The sequence below is a fragment of the Hoplias malabaricus genome, chromosome 3, assembly GCF_029633855.1.
Source record: "Hoplias malabaricus isolate fHopMal1 chromosome 3, fHopMal1.hap1, whole genome shotgun sequence".
In the NCBI taxonomy this organism is placed as follows: Eukaryota; Metazoa; Chordata; class Actinopteri; order Characiformes; family Erythrinidae; genus Hoplias; species Hoplias malabaricus.
In genome coordinates, this window is record NC_089802.1 from 32455301 (window position 1) to 32471726 (window position 16426).

General features: G+C 38.7%; 1 protein-coding gene across 1 annotated transcript; it reads right to left on the minus strand.

The window, feature by feature from the left end:
* Positions 1-5193: 5193 nt before the first annotated feature.
* LOC136692288 (ras-related protein Rab-5C-like) lies at positions 5194-13242 on the minus strand. The gene is made up of 6 exons (XM_066665561.1): positions 13065-13242; positions 9857-10146; positions 9063-9214; positions 8416-8538; positions 7790-7883; positions 5194-6874 (listed from the first exon to the last, which is right to left on the minus strand). Exons 2-6 carry the CDS (start codon positions 10005-10007, stop codon positions 6753-6755), a joined length of 642 nt encoding a protein of 213 aa, XP_066521658.1. The 5' UTR covers positions 10008-10146; positions 13065-13242; the 3' UTR covers positions 5194-6752.
* Positions 13243-16426: the final 3184 nt, after the last annotated feature.

Sequence of the window (16426 nt, forward strand, 5' to 3'; positions counted from 1 at the left end):
GCTCCACACAGTGGATGGACACAACCACACATGGACGTTTTTAGATCTGAAGTGAAGACTGAACTTGGTTTTCTTCTGTTTCTTACGTGTCAAATGCTTTTTGAAAATTTCAGAACGTGAATTTTCTTATTAATATAAACTTCTGGACCAACGACCCACATAAAGACGATAAAGCCTGGCCCACACATACACAACTAAGTATTTAAGCATGTTGGCTTGCTCATTAAAATATCTAGGGCTGCAGTCAAAGGTGGATGGGTGTGTGTATTCGTGGTGTGAGAAAGGAGGGGGCACATGCTTCTGCAAAGTGGGTGGGGGGCAGTGATAAAACTTGCTCTCCAGCTGTCCGTGGCGCTCTGATGGATGCACTGTGGAAACATACTTGAAGTTTAAGCGATGCCCTTCGATTTCCAGTCCCTTGGCAAGCAAACCCAAAGACAGAGGCCCTAAAAATAGTTCAAAACACAATAACTGTGGCCAGTGGGGGTGGCTGTAAGATAATACACTGCCCTCCAACAGCCCCTCTGGAGGAGGCATGGGGCAAGAACATAGGCCCAGCAGACTTGGAGGTGTAAAGGGGGTAGTGGGTGAAAAGTTGGCTATGGGATGAATCTACAAATGTTATTTTTAAACAGTGGCTAGTGGACATCCAATGCAAAATAGACAGAAGTGGCGTTACAAGGGTCCAAAATCATATGGAGTGTGTAGGCTGCTTCATGATACTGATGTCTCAAATAATACGACCTTATTCCAAATCCGTACAATCAAGCCAAGACGCATTATGTGTCTCTACTTTAGATCTTGTGTTTTGCACTAAAGCTACAATGTAGCTAACCAGTCATTGTTAACAAACTAGCGCCACAAAAATATCATGCTCAAATAACCTTACAGACATGAGTTAAAATACACTGTGCTGTTAAGTAACTTTACATTTATTTAATATTTTATTTATTTTGGTTTATGTCATAGTTCTCTATAAAATGGACAAATTAATGTGCATATAATGCCCTAAAATGGCTGCTACTACTGTTCTAAGCTGTGCACCATACTGTAGGTTTAAGATAACAATCTGCCATACAGTGTTGGAAACCTTGGAGGAGAAACTATGAACATTGGAACAGTCATTTCAAAGAGGTAATATTAATATCATCCCAAATTTTTCCCCCGATTCCTGTGTGCATACAGACAACAGCTGATTGGCTAGGAACTCAGCATGCCCTAATCAACCTCCATTTACCTGGTTGCCATGGCAACCAGCTCCGAACAGTGATTTTATACACCTCAGCGTGCAAAATGAGACAGAAAATTGGCCATTTAAAGATAGAGAGGGAGTGCGTGATGAGGTTGAAAGATAAAGTGATGTGAGATGTTAGATGAGATGCTCTTTTTGTGAAGAGTGTGTGTGGGGGGGATGTAAGGGAGCCACACTTTTCTAGAATTTGCTATATGATCTGAGCTATTAGCCTCTCTCTCCTTTTCACATACACATATACACACTCATACACACTCTCTCAAACACACACACACACACACAGAGAGAGTGCTGTTAGTTGGAGTGCTCTTTTATCCAACAGAATTTGCATTCAGCTAAGTCTTTTAAAATTAGACAGGACCATCTGTTCCATTCTGAATCATTAGAGTGATATGTAAGCTAGGGTCAAATAGGGCTAAGAAGCAGGAGAAACAAAAACATATCTACACCTACACGTCTGTGGGTTAATGAATTACTTACAGTATACAGTATTGCTTTATGCTTTTTACATTTACAAGAATGCCAGTGAAGCTGACAGTCTTCTTAATAGCAAGTGCTACACACTCTACAACCAGCTGTCTCCAAGCTAAAGCTGAGCTAATCAAAACAAACAGCTAGCATACATTGCAAAATTAGAAACACTTAGCTTTCTGTTGTACACACATCTTGAGTTCTTTCTATCTTCAGAATTTCCTGTATAGAAACACACCTCCCTTTACTTTGCCAACACTAGTTATTATGCCTAGCTACTGTCCCAAGTTTGGACAAATAATCTCATTTGCTTATTGTAGCATAGCTACATTTGTCCAAATTGTTTTATTTAGAGTTTTATCAAGGTCATTTGGTAAGCATGTGTATTTTGTAGTTATGCCCATCCAACACACACACGTTGGACCCATGTGTGTAACAGCAAGCTCTGTCCACAGGTTAATGTTGGACCTGATATAAATGTTCTCCATGGAGCCAGGAAGGGTTAAACTGAGGACTCAGGGGTCCCACTAGTAGCATATGTACCAACCCACACTTTAGCTCAATGAATCCAACTGGTCCACGTTCAAACCAAATGGGCCCCACTTAGGTGTGCTGGCTCTTTGGATATACAGGAATGTTAGGAAATGGCTTAACGTTAAATCTTGATGCATTTACTTACACTGAAAATTAAGAAGTATTGTATTGCAGTTTTTATGGGCTTGGGAGATATGGGAGAACATGAGTTTGGTGTCTCAGGATTAAGATCCTCACCTTGGTCCACTTCCAATGAGGGGTTTGGTTTGTTCTCTCTGTGTTTGTGCCGTCACCATTTACATTTGTCGATTTCTCTCCGAGTAATTGAAACACAATTGTTTAGGTACAGGAACATTTTCGGACTCTGTCCTCACTGTCTGAAAATGCTAAAGTCCCATAAACCCAACTGTTGTTCTCCATAATGTGCTGAAATTGCTGAAACAGATTGTTTGTGGATTTTTGAAAGTAGCATTCTGTTTTTAATGAAGGACATTAGCGCCCAAGCTAAATGAAGGGACAGAGAAATGGTCTGAAACCAGATGGCAAAACACCGATCCAGATCAGAGAATCCTGATGAGTCATTCCAGTTTTGTTATTCCTTTATTATTCTCAATCACAGAATTTAATAAGCCATTGGTCTCTAGTGTCTAATAATTTAGATTTAAGCTCTTTTATTCAATCTGCTTGTCATTCTGTTAGTTTTATCTGTTATGCCAGTTATAGTGTTTGGTACTGAAATGACAGGCCTCAGGGAGGCCTCACTATGGGTGAAAAATAGCCAATAACTAGCAAAATTACCTTTAAGCTGATTCACGTGCATTAACTCTGATAGACAGATAGAATGATAGTATAGTGTGTATATAGGTAGTGACACTGGCACAGAACTCCAGGATCCTGTGTTAGACAATTCAATGGACAATAACAAAAATATATTTCATATGAAGCTTTAAGATATAAGGGCCAACGTCCGTTCACCAATGCACATCTACTACCTGCTAGAGGCAAGTTCTGAAAACAAATCGTTCTCATCAATACCAATATTCAAACATGACTGTATCCAGCGTCAGAAGCTTATTTCAGCTATTGATCTACTTTTTTCCGCCTGAAGTGGTTCCGCAAAGTCCTCCATCTACAGCATAAACGGCTCTTTCAGAGTGTGAGTGAAGGTGTAGATTGTGTTGCACTGCCACGTCTAAATCTGAGCTAATGCACTCCATAATGACTCCATTCACTAGAACTGCACTAAAACGAGCCTGTGCACATATGATATGTCAGGCATTTCTTGGGCTAAAGAAAACAGCACGGCTTCAAAATCACTGTTTATGTATATGTGGACAAATATGTCATTTTAAAGCACTTGTTTGACTTTTACCTCTCCAACCTCTTAGCCAAGTCATGTTTGCTGTCTGAAGTTTGAATCCTAAATTTTACAGTGGAACCAGGAGGCTAATGTAGCTAACAAACAATGGAAGTCTTTATCCCTCAGATTAGCATTGTGCTAACCTATAACGGACTTAGTTATGTTTCTAAACCTGCATGATAAACTGTTAAAATGGACAGAAAAGAAGATGGCTGTTTCACTGTTGTTAGCAATGCAAAGCACATTTATCCATTTATCTTTGAAAAAGTATAACATGCAGGCTAATTTAACACTCACACACACACACACACACACACACATATATATATATATAAACAACTGCTTACATCCATGTTGAAATGTTATTTAATACAGTGGGTGTGAAGCCAGCATTTTTTAAAACTGTTGCTAATGCATTTTTAGTGCTCACTTCAGCACATTTGGAGGCGAACACTAACTGCCCGATGTCATGCTGAATAATAAACAACGCTGGTGTCTGTTATCTAAAATAACAATGGACAGATAAGAGTTCTCCTCTAAGTGTGTGGAATAAGAAAAAATTTGGAAAAAATGTTGGTACCATGTCATGTAGTAATCTTCCACTGATCTCTACCAGTTATGCCCTGGCTATAAAAACAGTTAAATTTTGAAAATACGGTGAATGTTTCCTGCTATGAGGACAGCCCTAACCTGTGGGAGTTAGTCTACTATAAAACAAAATGGTGTTTCTGAGAGGAAAGCAGGCTGGTGACAAATCGGCTCGTCTCGGCAGCCTTGCAGCATTACTCTCGTTAACCTTGTTCTGCATCCTCAAATCCTCAGACACTAGGCCTACAAAAAAAAAGAGCCACACACTTCATGTTCCGCCGCATAAAAATACACACCATCCCTTATGGCCTCCCACCAGTGTCTGCAGATAATGGTATTTTAACACCCTCCACTATTTCTTTTCCATTAGCTGTCTTGCTTGAACACTCACTCTCATTCTCTTGCTCAGGGCAAGGAACCCACACACAAAAAAAAATACCTAGACATAAACCCGTTGGAGATGAGTCCCCACCCACGTTTATCCATGCTCCTTATGGTTGCCATACAACACAACTTCAGTGATGTTTAAGGAGAGGAATGTGTGGTGTAATCTTCCTTCACTGAAGCTACATAAAGCTTAAAACTCCAAGCTATAGCAAGAAATTGTATATATGATGAGTAGAAAATCCCATAAAGCATGTTGTTTCTGCGGACATAGCGTCTCATTACAACTGTGGACAGCCATTAAAGGTACACAAGGTAGTATTTTTACTGTAAAATAAATTTCTAAATTATTGTGATGCTGACCTCTAGTAGGGAGAGCAGAGCCTTTGTCATCAGAAGGTATGTTATGTTACCTTTGGAAGATGGTAATAAACCACAAGCCCCCTCTCTCTCATTCAACACCCCTTGATTTCAGGACAGTGATGTAAAAGTGAGTTAGCACAGAAGCAAATCTAGCAAATGACTGTCTTAAAAGGCAATACAACCAAAACCAGAATAAAAAAATGATGACAGAAATTGGTGTTTGCGTCGATCCATGGCCTTTTAATGTTAGCAAGGCTAATACTAGCAAAGGCATGTTTGTTTTGGAATGCTAATCAAGCATGAGGAAATATGTCATTAAATCATTTAAATACAAGGTTGACAACCTGTGAATCCAGTTTGGAAATCAAAAGTTTATTTGAAAATATTTGAATATTCAAAAACAAAGTCCAAAGGTGGGCTTTGTTTAAGCTGAATTTAGACAAGAGGCTTAGAAAAGGTGAGTTAGCAGGCTAGCAATCTCATTTCAACTCAAAGCCCACTGAGGCACGCTATAGACACCTAAAAACCTCACTGATTTTACTTGTGACTCACTTAGCCTTAAAGCTCAATGAGGATATTTCTGTTGGAGTACTTCGTTAAATTTCTTAGAAGGGTCTAATAAGCCTCAGCTTTATCTACATTGTGAGGTAGGGTCCAGTATTAGTTTCTACCGAGCCTGGTGTTTCTGAATATTCTAAGTGCATGGCGCCATCTAGTGGATACCCTGGGCACCTGCTTGTAATTTCTCAAGTCAATGACTGGGCGATGCAGCCCTTTTTAAGTCTGAAACGTTGCACACGAGAATGAGGCATTTGCCAACACACACACGTTTGTAGAAAAAGGATCAGCAACATTTCGTCTTAAATCAAGAGTTTAAGGAGGCGAAATCTCTTTGTCGAATTTAAAGAATTAATCACAAACATCACAGTACATCAAATTTGATGATTGGTTAAAAGCTTATTTGCATATTGCAGCACTCTGCAATATCTAAGAAAACATTATACATGATGACATACCGTATGTAGAAGTTGTCTCACAAATACAAAGAAGGGCAGCATTTCAGGCCACAGTCCACAGGTGTTAATTTTACCCTTATTTTTTATTCTTCTTTTGATGCCATAATATCTTACAGATTGAAAAAAATCATGAGGCTAAAAATGTTTTCAGAGATAAGTGGTAATGCTGACTGCACTTCAATGGAGTGAACATATTACACTGATCAGACACGCACCCATACGCATGTGTTATTTAACCCCGATAATGCCATGATATATACCCAGGTTGGAGACGCTGTAATAAAAACAATACTAGTTCATTTAGAAAAACAGACAAATTTGGAAGTGTGAGATTCATTGTTGCCTTCCCCAGGTCTCTGTTATGTGCTGATAAGGAAGATCAGTATATGACAAAGAAAAAAAACAAATAAAAAAAAATGCTACATGCACCCACCACCAATAACATCCAATGTATTAGATCTTTATCTCTCCATCTTTAAAATGAGCCTTAAGACAGAATCATGTTAGTATTTCCATAAAATAATGTTAAGAATCAAGACATGGGGGAGGAAAAAAAACAGAGAAAGAGAGAGGCACTGTGGCACTCCCTCTAGCTTATGATTTTTTTTTTTTTTTTTTTTTTTTTTTTACAAAATTGCTTTGATCAAAAAAATAAAAACAAACCAAACCCAATTGGAGGAAATAATCTCTCTTTATAAGTGCGTTTGCTCTTCTTCTGATAAATGGTCTGTCTGTTTCAAAGGTTACGTTGTTTTGGACCCTTCGAGGTGATTGTTTTGACCAATTAGTTTCCGCAGCACTTGCCGGTGGAGCCCTGGGGGGCAGAGTCTTGCAGATCCACTCCAGTCCGGCCTCGTCCACTCGCACCCCCACCACCCTGCGGCTCGTTCTTCGGCAGCTTCTTAGCTACAGGAAAAGAGACACAGCTACAGTTTAGCCATCAGTACCTTTATAAACATGTTAAAAAAATAAAAAGCTGGGTGTAAAAGTGCTGAAGGTACAGCAGAGGAGTTAAAGGTTAATAAAAGGATCACAGATGTATATATAGTAGTGATATCAATTGATTAATAAACATTAAAAAATTAACAAGTAAATCACACAATTTGCGGAAGTTAATCGCAATTAAAATGTATCGTCTGTTCTTAAGACTGAAGCTTAGAATAATGGATATTTAGATCTAAAATAAGATCATTAATGTAAAATCAACACAATGCACAATAGTAGCATCAATCAATTAAATAATATAATTACAACACTAAAGATAAAATGTTAATACGTCCTTTTATTTTTGAGAGGGAGAAATGTGTAGTGTGATATGAACTGACATGATCTGATAATATATATATATATATATATATATATATATATCTCATATGATTGCTGCAGTGCAGCATGAAGGAGGAGAGCAGTGTATGTGTGTGTGAGAGAGAGAGAGAGAGAGAGGAGGAAATGTAAGAATGAGAAATAGTTATGATATTTAATACATATTTCAGCATAAATAATCTCCTTTTTGAAGTCAACAGTAGTGTTTACATCGCTAAATAAAACTACTCTAGACTCTAAAAAGCTTGAATTACGAGAGGAGGTCATGACCAGATTAAATAAAACAATTCATTAGCATTTAAAACTATGTGTTAAATAACCCCGTTTATTAATTTTGACTGCATATATACTGATACACGTTCACATATAACATAATACATTACGCTTTTTAAGGTTTCAGCTGCAGCATAAGATTTCCTTAAGCCATACTGGTGCCAAAAAAAAAATGCAGTTCAAAACTTTATGGTAATAAAAGTGTACTTTCACACAGTACTTTACCAATGGCCATGAAGATCTCATTGACATTCATGGCAGTTTTGGCAGAGGTTTCCATAAACAACAGACTGTTGTCATCAGCATACGCCTGAGCCTCCTGTTTGGGGACAAAAATCAAGATGTAGACTGATCAACATAAGGCAGAGGTGGAGTCTTTGACCTTGGTTTTGTGTTTCACTCGATCAAACGGCACTGACAATAGATATAAGATACTTCTGAAGGTGGCAGCTCAGCTGTGTCAGATATTCACTAAAGCTACAAGGTAAAGTTTAATAAACCATTCATGTATTTTCTGTAAAAGCTTCATCTTGCTCAGGATCGCAGGGTGTTCACAGCCTAACTGGAATCACTAGGTGCGAGGCAGGAACACACCCTGGACTGGGTGAATAGTCCATTGCAGTTTTTAGGCATTTAGGTGAGATACAACCCAAGAACAGTATGGTAGTGCCACAGCCACACAGCTCCAGACTTCTTGGGTTGAGGGTAGTGTCTTCTCCCTGTGATTCAGAGTATCATTGCACCCAATGATTCAAAGTAGGCTCTGGACCCAGTGTGACCCTGAACGCTTTGAAACCATTCCAGAAGTTGAACAAATGAATGAGACACAGCCCCACTACTGAGACACTCGCCTGGAAATCCACCGCTCTTTTGTTGGCCAGATCCGCTTTGTTCCCGGAGAGAGCAATGACGATGTTTGGACTGGCCTGTCGCTGCAGCTCCTTCACCCAGTTCTTAGCTCGTGTAAATGTGTCCTGGATTCACAGCAACAAGGGACCATCTGGTTAAAACATTATCTATAATCCTGTAAGTGATTATCCTTTTTATAACTAATCTATCAGCTATTTTTTAAATTCAACAACTAAATAACTTCGCGATCATTTTTCACAGCCGTGATTCAAGGTCCTTTCTGTGCAGTAAACAAACCCTTCTTTAAGGGTTTCTTTGTTACAGGTGTTATGTCTCCCCCTACACTTCCTGGGTTGTATTACAATTTGTCAGAATGACAAAGTGGAATATATTAACATTATAATATTATAACATTATACATATTTAACGTAAAACAACTGAAGCTATAATGCATTTGCAAATAGTAACAATTTTTACTAAAATAGGTCTCATCTAAGCTCATTTTTTTAATATTATTTATTGCCAAATTAAATGTAAGAAAGATCAAATCAACCCTCAAGTAAGTGACCATTTTTCAGCCCTCATAACGTAAACACCTCATTAGTGCACTTTCAATGTTAGTAATGTCATCCAAGTTGTATTCTCTTACTGTATTTGTAATGTCATAGACTATAATCGCAGCCTGAGCCCCTCTGTAGTACATGGGGGCCAAACTGTGGTATCGCTCCTGTCCAGCAGTATCCCAGATCTCAAATTTTACTGTCGTATCATCCAGGCATACTGTCTGTGTGAGGAAGGCAGCTAGACACAGAGAACAAAGAGACCTCATATTATTGCACAAATTTTATATAAGCGTTGTCATATCTGCTGTATGAAATGCTTTATCCGTATCCAGTATAAATGGACAGTGTTCTTAGTCATAGTAGCCCTTCAGCAATGAAATGAAATTTCAAAGCCACAATGTCCGCCCCTCAAACATCTCTAAAGCATTTACTGCATGCAAGATTATAAGGCATAAAGGACTTATTCCTTGCCAAGTGAACATGTTAGTTTATGCAAAGTCAGCGACACTGATGTCACCAGGGAAATGTCACCTTAAACTCCTTAGCATGTCTGCTCTATTCGCTGGACGTTTAAGGCCATGCCATGTGTACTTTAAAAACCCAAATTATTTAAAGAAACCTTGGAAAAAAAAATAATAATTTAGACCAACTATCAAGAGCCACAGCCAAAAAGTAAACGAGAACTACTGTAGAGTAATGGCATAAATTCCACTGAAACAAGTTAATTATATATTTTACAAGTTTTACTATCATTCCAGACGGACATCCTTCTGTCTAAGTCTTCTGACTCAGTTGATTTGAATAATTCAGTCAGTTGAAAGAAACATCAAATAGCATTTCAGGTCATGATCATGCGGTCTTGGACAGTGGTACTACCTACCTCCAATGGTGCTCTCCTGATACTCGTGGAACTGGCCTTTGACGAAGCGCAGGACCAGGCTGGACTTGCCTACTGCTGATTCTCCAAGAAGAACTAGTTTAAACTGGCAAATTTTATTCCCTGCGGCCGGCCCATTGGGTCGACCCGCCATTGTGCCAAAACGATCCTCAGCTGGGAAGAGGTGCTCAAACCTGGGCCACAGGCCACAGGGACAGAGAAAAGACTGAAGGCTGAAGGTCCTGGTTCACGACTGGTCGGGTCTAACCGTCTGGCTCAGAGGTCTGATGTCCCTAAATGACAGAGAGGAAATGGTTGACAATTTAAGACTAGCATAACTGACTTTGCACAGATGCTTACTTTACTAAGCTAATTTATTGATATTTAATAACATTTGCTTCAGATTGGCAATTGAATTACATGGAAGCTATCTCAGGTACACGTGTTAAATTTATAAACTTTTATGCATTAATAACACAACAGGCTCCAGAAATAATCATGCAGCTTACATACATGAACCTGCACAATGAAGAAGGAGTACAGAGGCAACAAAATAAGGTTTGCTTCATGACCTACTGGAAGAGAAGATATATTTCCGCAGTCCTTCACCACATTTATCAATTCCTCTTTACACAGATGGAACATACCAGCCATCGCTAGGATCTTTCACTTTCAAAGACACAATCTACAAGTTTCCCAACAACTGGGTAAATATTCCATATAGTTGGGAAATACAGAGCTTTCCTGAGACATATTTTTTTCTGCCTTGTTATGCAGCAGAAAGATGGATGGACACCAAGAAGAACACTTCCTCTACATTTAAAACAGTTACAGACTTCATTGTCAGTTCAGATAACGTTGGATATTTTTTTGCCAAAACACTTAAAATTATTTTAACACAGTAATGGGAAGCAGAGAAACAGCAGATAAAAATCAGTACATTTACATACATTCACACATCTAAGAAGAACATATAGTACTGTGTGAAAGTTTTATACATCTGAGGGGAGAAAAAAGTTATCCGTCTATCCAGTAACAATTTATCTGCTCAGAAATCTGGAATCTAACCTTGGCTCTTAAACTAACCTAATTCACAAAAACATTAAATTTTATTAAAGTGTGTTAAGTTTATTTATGTTTACTGTACGGATGTATATAGGGTAGAAAGTGCTGATTATCTTACTAAACAAGAAAACCTAGTGTAGTATTCCACAGCAAGATAAAACGTCAATTTATTTTGTAAACAGTTAATTACATCGTAACTTAAAGATTTAAACGAAGCAGTAAACTAACAGTTCAGCAGAAAAAAATAGACACTTGTTTTTGATACATTTTCGTCACCTTTTCCACTCCTCATCTTACCGTTTCTGGACAGATCAGTCCCATTTCCAGCACAGTTACAACTTTGGGTGTCAGGTTTGACTCTTATCTTTGAAGCCCGCATTCGAGATTTGTGTAAAGTTTCAGATTTCCAAACTCTTCTATCCTACCTCTATCTGAGGCACAGAGGCTTGCTCTAATGTGCTTTTATTGGAGTATCAGTCAAGTATATCCAGAAGTTTCAATACTACGCAGTTAGGATACTCATGAGGTTACGGAAATATGAACACACAACACCATTATTATATTCTTTGCACTGGCTTCCTGTCTCCTCCATACACAGCTACAGACGCGCACTGGATCATTTCAAAGAGCTTATTATACTCTTTAACAGTTGCAAACTCTACACCTGTTCAAACTAGTGACAGGTAAGTAGTCATTTTGTATGAGAGCAGGTGATGTTTAGCCACAATTTGAAGACCAACCAATGGCGTTGAGATTTTCTGTCCTTTATGCAAATTTGTTACGACGCAGACATGTGACAAACTGAATTAAACGTTCCATCAATACCTCTGACCAATCAAAATGATGCACTCTTGAGGTCTCCACACGGTTCACACCCACAAGCAACTTCACAAGAAGCTCCGAACACACGTGACATAAGCAACTTGTGAGCAGCTAGTGTGAACGTAGTGTTAGGGCCTAATCATCTTCTCCATCTTCCCATAAGTAAACTGAATACTGTAGGTGATGAAGCCTTCTATTCAGCTGTGCCTCGCCTTAGAGGTACGCTTCAAGCTTGTCTGAAAGACGCAGTCGCTGAATTCAATTAAAAGCAGCTTAAAGACGTTTTGATTTGGAGAGGCACTGTGTGACACTGAGCACTACATGGAGGTATTCTGTACTGATTCATTTAGAAAGAGTTGTCTTTAAAAATTATTGTGGTTTGCTTTAATGTTTGTTTTCATTATTTGCTTTTTTTTTATTTTGGCTAATATCAAGATAAGTGGTTTTAAAAACAAGTTACATGAACTTATGTAACTATGCCTTTTACAGAATAATATACGGTTATGATTCTCCTGTGTGTCATCCTTAAGTTCCCGTGTATTATTGAGGAGCTGTGTAAGAGAAGTCTAGTCCAAAAATCGAAACTGTAAAATACACACAAAGATGAGCTCTGACTCATAAACAGCTCAGGACTTGAAGGAACTTCCTTAAAATTATTAAATAGCTGTACTTGACAAAGCCGAAAGACTTTTAAAAACCAAGCTGTACGACCTTAAATCAGAGAAAGTGGCTGTTTTTTAACCATTACACACACAATACCCAAGGATAATATACAGCAACATTTCAAAATCCCAGCCATGAGAATACTCTACTACTGCTGCTATTAGCCTGAATAATTCACGTTAACGGTCAATGTGTTTGAAATAAAAATAAGAGTCTATAATTATTGTGCTTTTGCCATAGTATAACAGGTTTTATGAGGGTATTTTTACCCACAGACGTTACAGACAAGTCTCTTATCTGGCGCTTAGCTTCGCTCACAGCAGCTTTTCACAACAAACTTTCTTTTTCGAATTTTCCGTTCCACCTTAAATGTTCAATGGAAACCTATGCCCCATTTAAGGTGGACCGGAAAATGCGAACAAGTACCAACCGAATAACAGGCTAACGATAACTCCAGACAAGCTGCTTTACTTAGTCACCAACAGCATACACGTGAAATAATTTTATAAATTATTGTATAAATTACGGTGTAAATTCGTCTTAAGAAACGAAATGTGTCGGTTTAACGGTTGTCATCACCGCTAACGACTAACTACGCTCAGTAAGTCAGGGCTGTAAAAGGAGCACGGCTTTAAAACCGCGACATTTAAGAGCTGCTCACCTCCGAGATGGACCGTTGTGTTAATTTAAGCAGCGAGAAATGTCTTCGTCCTCCTCGGCTTTCTGTTTACTCGCTCCCTGTCAACACATGACGGCTTTCGGCGTTTATTCGGGCCTTCGTTTCTCTTCAGACCCACATCCGCATACGGAGAGAGCTCGGCTCGGGTGATCTGTGACGGAGGGTCACGTTCCAATCGCACAGCACTGCACCCTGTGCACTTGATAGAGAGTGAGTGAACAAGGGTGTGTGGAGAAGCCCGAACGAACGCGGCAGTAAAATTAACTCCAATTAAATTAAAAGAACACTATATAAAATTTAATATTTTTGCTCATGGGTTCTACCTACAGAGTAGAGTGTAATTGACCTTTACAGCACTATCCTGTAGTCTAGGTTGTGTGTGTGTGAGTGTGTGTAAGTAACTACAAAAGTTTCATAGTGAAGTTTCTATAAAAAGTGAAGGTAAAAATACTACCTAGTGTTGCTTAAGGAGTCAAGTATAAGTAAAAGTATCTGATTTTAAAGAGAAAACTCACATAGTAAGCTCTGGGCCACATCTGAAAGCAGGAAACAGTCCAGAGTCAGCTGCTGTTTTTTTTTTGTCTAAGTTATTTATTATGTTTGTATCTGAATTATATTTTTATTTCATTGTTCTTCTGTAATAACTTAATTCTGATCAAGGTCACGGTGAGTTTGAAGCCTACTGCAAATCACTCTGACAAGGCAGGAACATACCCTGGGCAGGCTGCCAGTCCAACTTAGGGCAACACACACTCAGCCAGTCACTCCCACACATTTTCAAAAGCAGTCATTCAATAAAAATGTGTTTTTGGACTGTGGGAGAAAAGCAGAGCACCTGGGGGAAACCCACACAGGACGGGCAGGAGACTCCACTGACCAGAGGTGAATACTGAACCCAGGGTCCAAAGACCCTGGAGCTATGAGGCAGCAACACTACCTTATGTGCCACTGTGGGTTTTCTCAAACTAGTGAAACATTCCTTAAGATAAAGAACAAAGATGAGCTTTAAAAACATCAGAGTATTTAAAAATTAGGGTATGATACAAGTAGAAGTAGCTGACCAAAATAATAATAATAATAATAATAATAGTAAAAACAGTTGCCCAGAAATTGTTATTTATTAAGTTTTTTCCTATAACAACATCTGATATTTTGAGTTATAGTGAACAGGGATGTGAGGTGGAAAAAAGAAAAAACAAATCCCCTTCATGTATAAAGAAGAATTAAAAGCAGGTTTCCATCCTCTCCTCAGTTTTCCTGCCTGGCGCCCATTGGTCCAGACCCACCATGACTCTGATTAGAATCAAACAGTTACAGAGTATTACTGAATGGAAGAAACTGAACTGCCTTTTGCAGGAACAACTTGCCTTGTTTAAACCATTAGTAGCTCTGTAGTGAACAGATGAAATCTAAACTCTTAACACGCACCCAAGTGATTTGAAAGGCCTGTGTAGCTTGAAATGGAAAGGCCACATATTATGATGGTTTGGTTCCGTCGTCCATTTTATAGCATTATGCAAATGCACATAACTAACAAAATATTGTAAAATGACCGTTAACACTCACACTTTAGAAAAGCTTCTCCTGAACACGGGTAAATCAGGTTTCTGTGTGACTGTGCCAGCACACCAGATGATGGCGCCACAACCAAATCCAATGTTATTGTGAACGTATGGCTCTGGCTTAAATGTTTTCCCGATTCTTAATGCCCCCTTTAATGCCCCCTTTCATGACGTCGTTAAATCATGAACAAGTGGGGGCTGACATCACCGAACACCTTCTTTTACTTCAGTAAAGTAATGTAAACAATGTGTTTTCATCCCAGAATTTTCCAGTAGCCATTACCCAGATTTGACAAAGCTGTGTCAGTTTCTTACAGTTTCTTTTTCTAAAATTTTTTAAGAGTTATTTTTTAATTAATTGTTGTGGGAAATTATTAAATTGCAGTGGTTGGTGGGTAATATCATTGACCAATGTATATCTTGATGTGCACTTGCAAGAGGGATGTATTTCAGCTGATAGGGGGCACCAGTGAGCAACATTTTGGGGAAAATGAAAGCTATTGGACATTGCAGAGAATCACACCCTGTCCTAACACCTTCCCCAAGAGTTAAGGCATTCTCTGAAATGCACACTTCACCCAGATCTATGAAGGATGAACAACTGAGTCATAAATATTTGAGGTTCAGAAGTTTGACACAGAATTGAGACACAGGCTCATTTTAATTTAGCAGGCACATTTAAACAAAGGGTGCAAATGAATTTGCAGGTGAGAGTAATGGGACAGGGCATATGTGTGATAAAATATATATCTGGTCACTACCTGGTCAGTGACAGGAGGGCTTAACCACACTGTGATGAATCTATTCACAGTTTATGAAAGATAAACAGCATAAAATGTTGAAGTAATGATTAGCAATTTTAGCGTTTAGCCTATTCACCCAAACTAAAAGCCAAGTAAAAGACTTAGGTATTACGGGTTACCAAGACAATATTCTCAAACACGCAACTGTTCTGTGAACTGCCTTGGCCTCTGCTATTGTTCTTGTAGTGTCTTGCGCCTCTGTTCTGCTCTCAGCTCTAAGTGGGCTAATATTTTTAGCAGCGCCCCATTTCTGAAGAGGCTTGACATCGTTGGTTCTATTCTGGTAGCTTTCTGTGATTAGACAAAGCCTTCGCAAAAATGACCTCTTCTAAATGTACTAACACAAGCGAGAAATAAGAAACTTTTCTCACAAAGAACAGGGTTAGCTCTTTCTATGAAATGTGCATGTGTAAGAGAAGGGAGCAAGGAAATAGCAGTGGGCAAACAGCCTGTCGTGCCTTCACTAAGACCATGGTACACCCTAACAAACTTAAAAATAAGTCTTGTGTGTTTGCCAGTTTATTCAATAATGTTAATGTGGACTGTTGTTCAGTGTAAACAGGTTCTAGTCGACTTATTGGAGCTTAAGTTGTAGGAACATTTTAAAATAGTTTTTTGGTGTTATCATGGACTCATGTACATCACAACTATGATGAAACTAAAGCAAAATGTCATGTCACAACCATGAATATTATTTTTAATCTCTAAAACCTCTGCTGGTTTTTCATTCATAACGGATCGACCTGCTTCTTGTTTTCTAATCTGGTATTTTTCTCTTGTTAATTAAACACTGAGCTCAATTCTGCCAATTATTTCTAAAGGATTCATCTTCATTATGAGGTGTTGTTTGGTCAGTGGGGAGTTTTGAAGGTTCCCTTGATTTTTGTTTGCCGTCTGAAGCCCCAGAATAACCCACAGGATTTAAGACAGCACAGCTGCTAGCAGCAAATCACTGTGGGTAAGAGATGAGCTGATACAA

What these genes read in the sequence shown, in the direction of transcription:
- LOC136692288 (XM_066665561.1), bottom strand. Translation starts at nt 10,007, where the DNA reads ATGGCGGGTCGACCCAATGGGCCGGCCGCAGGGAATAAAATTTGCCAG. An exon ending in TCAGGAGAGCACCATTGGAG is followed by an intron (nt 9,215 to 9,856) that starts GTAGGTAGTACC and finishes CTCTGTGTCTAG; the next exon opens with CTGCCTTCCTCACACAGACA. An exon ending in TCTATGACATTACAAATACA is followed by an intron (nt 8,539 to 9,062) that starts GTAAGAGAATAC and finishes CTGTGAATCCAG; the next exon opens with GACACATTTACACGAGCTAA.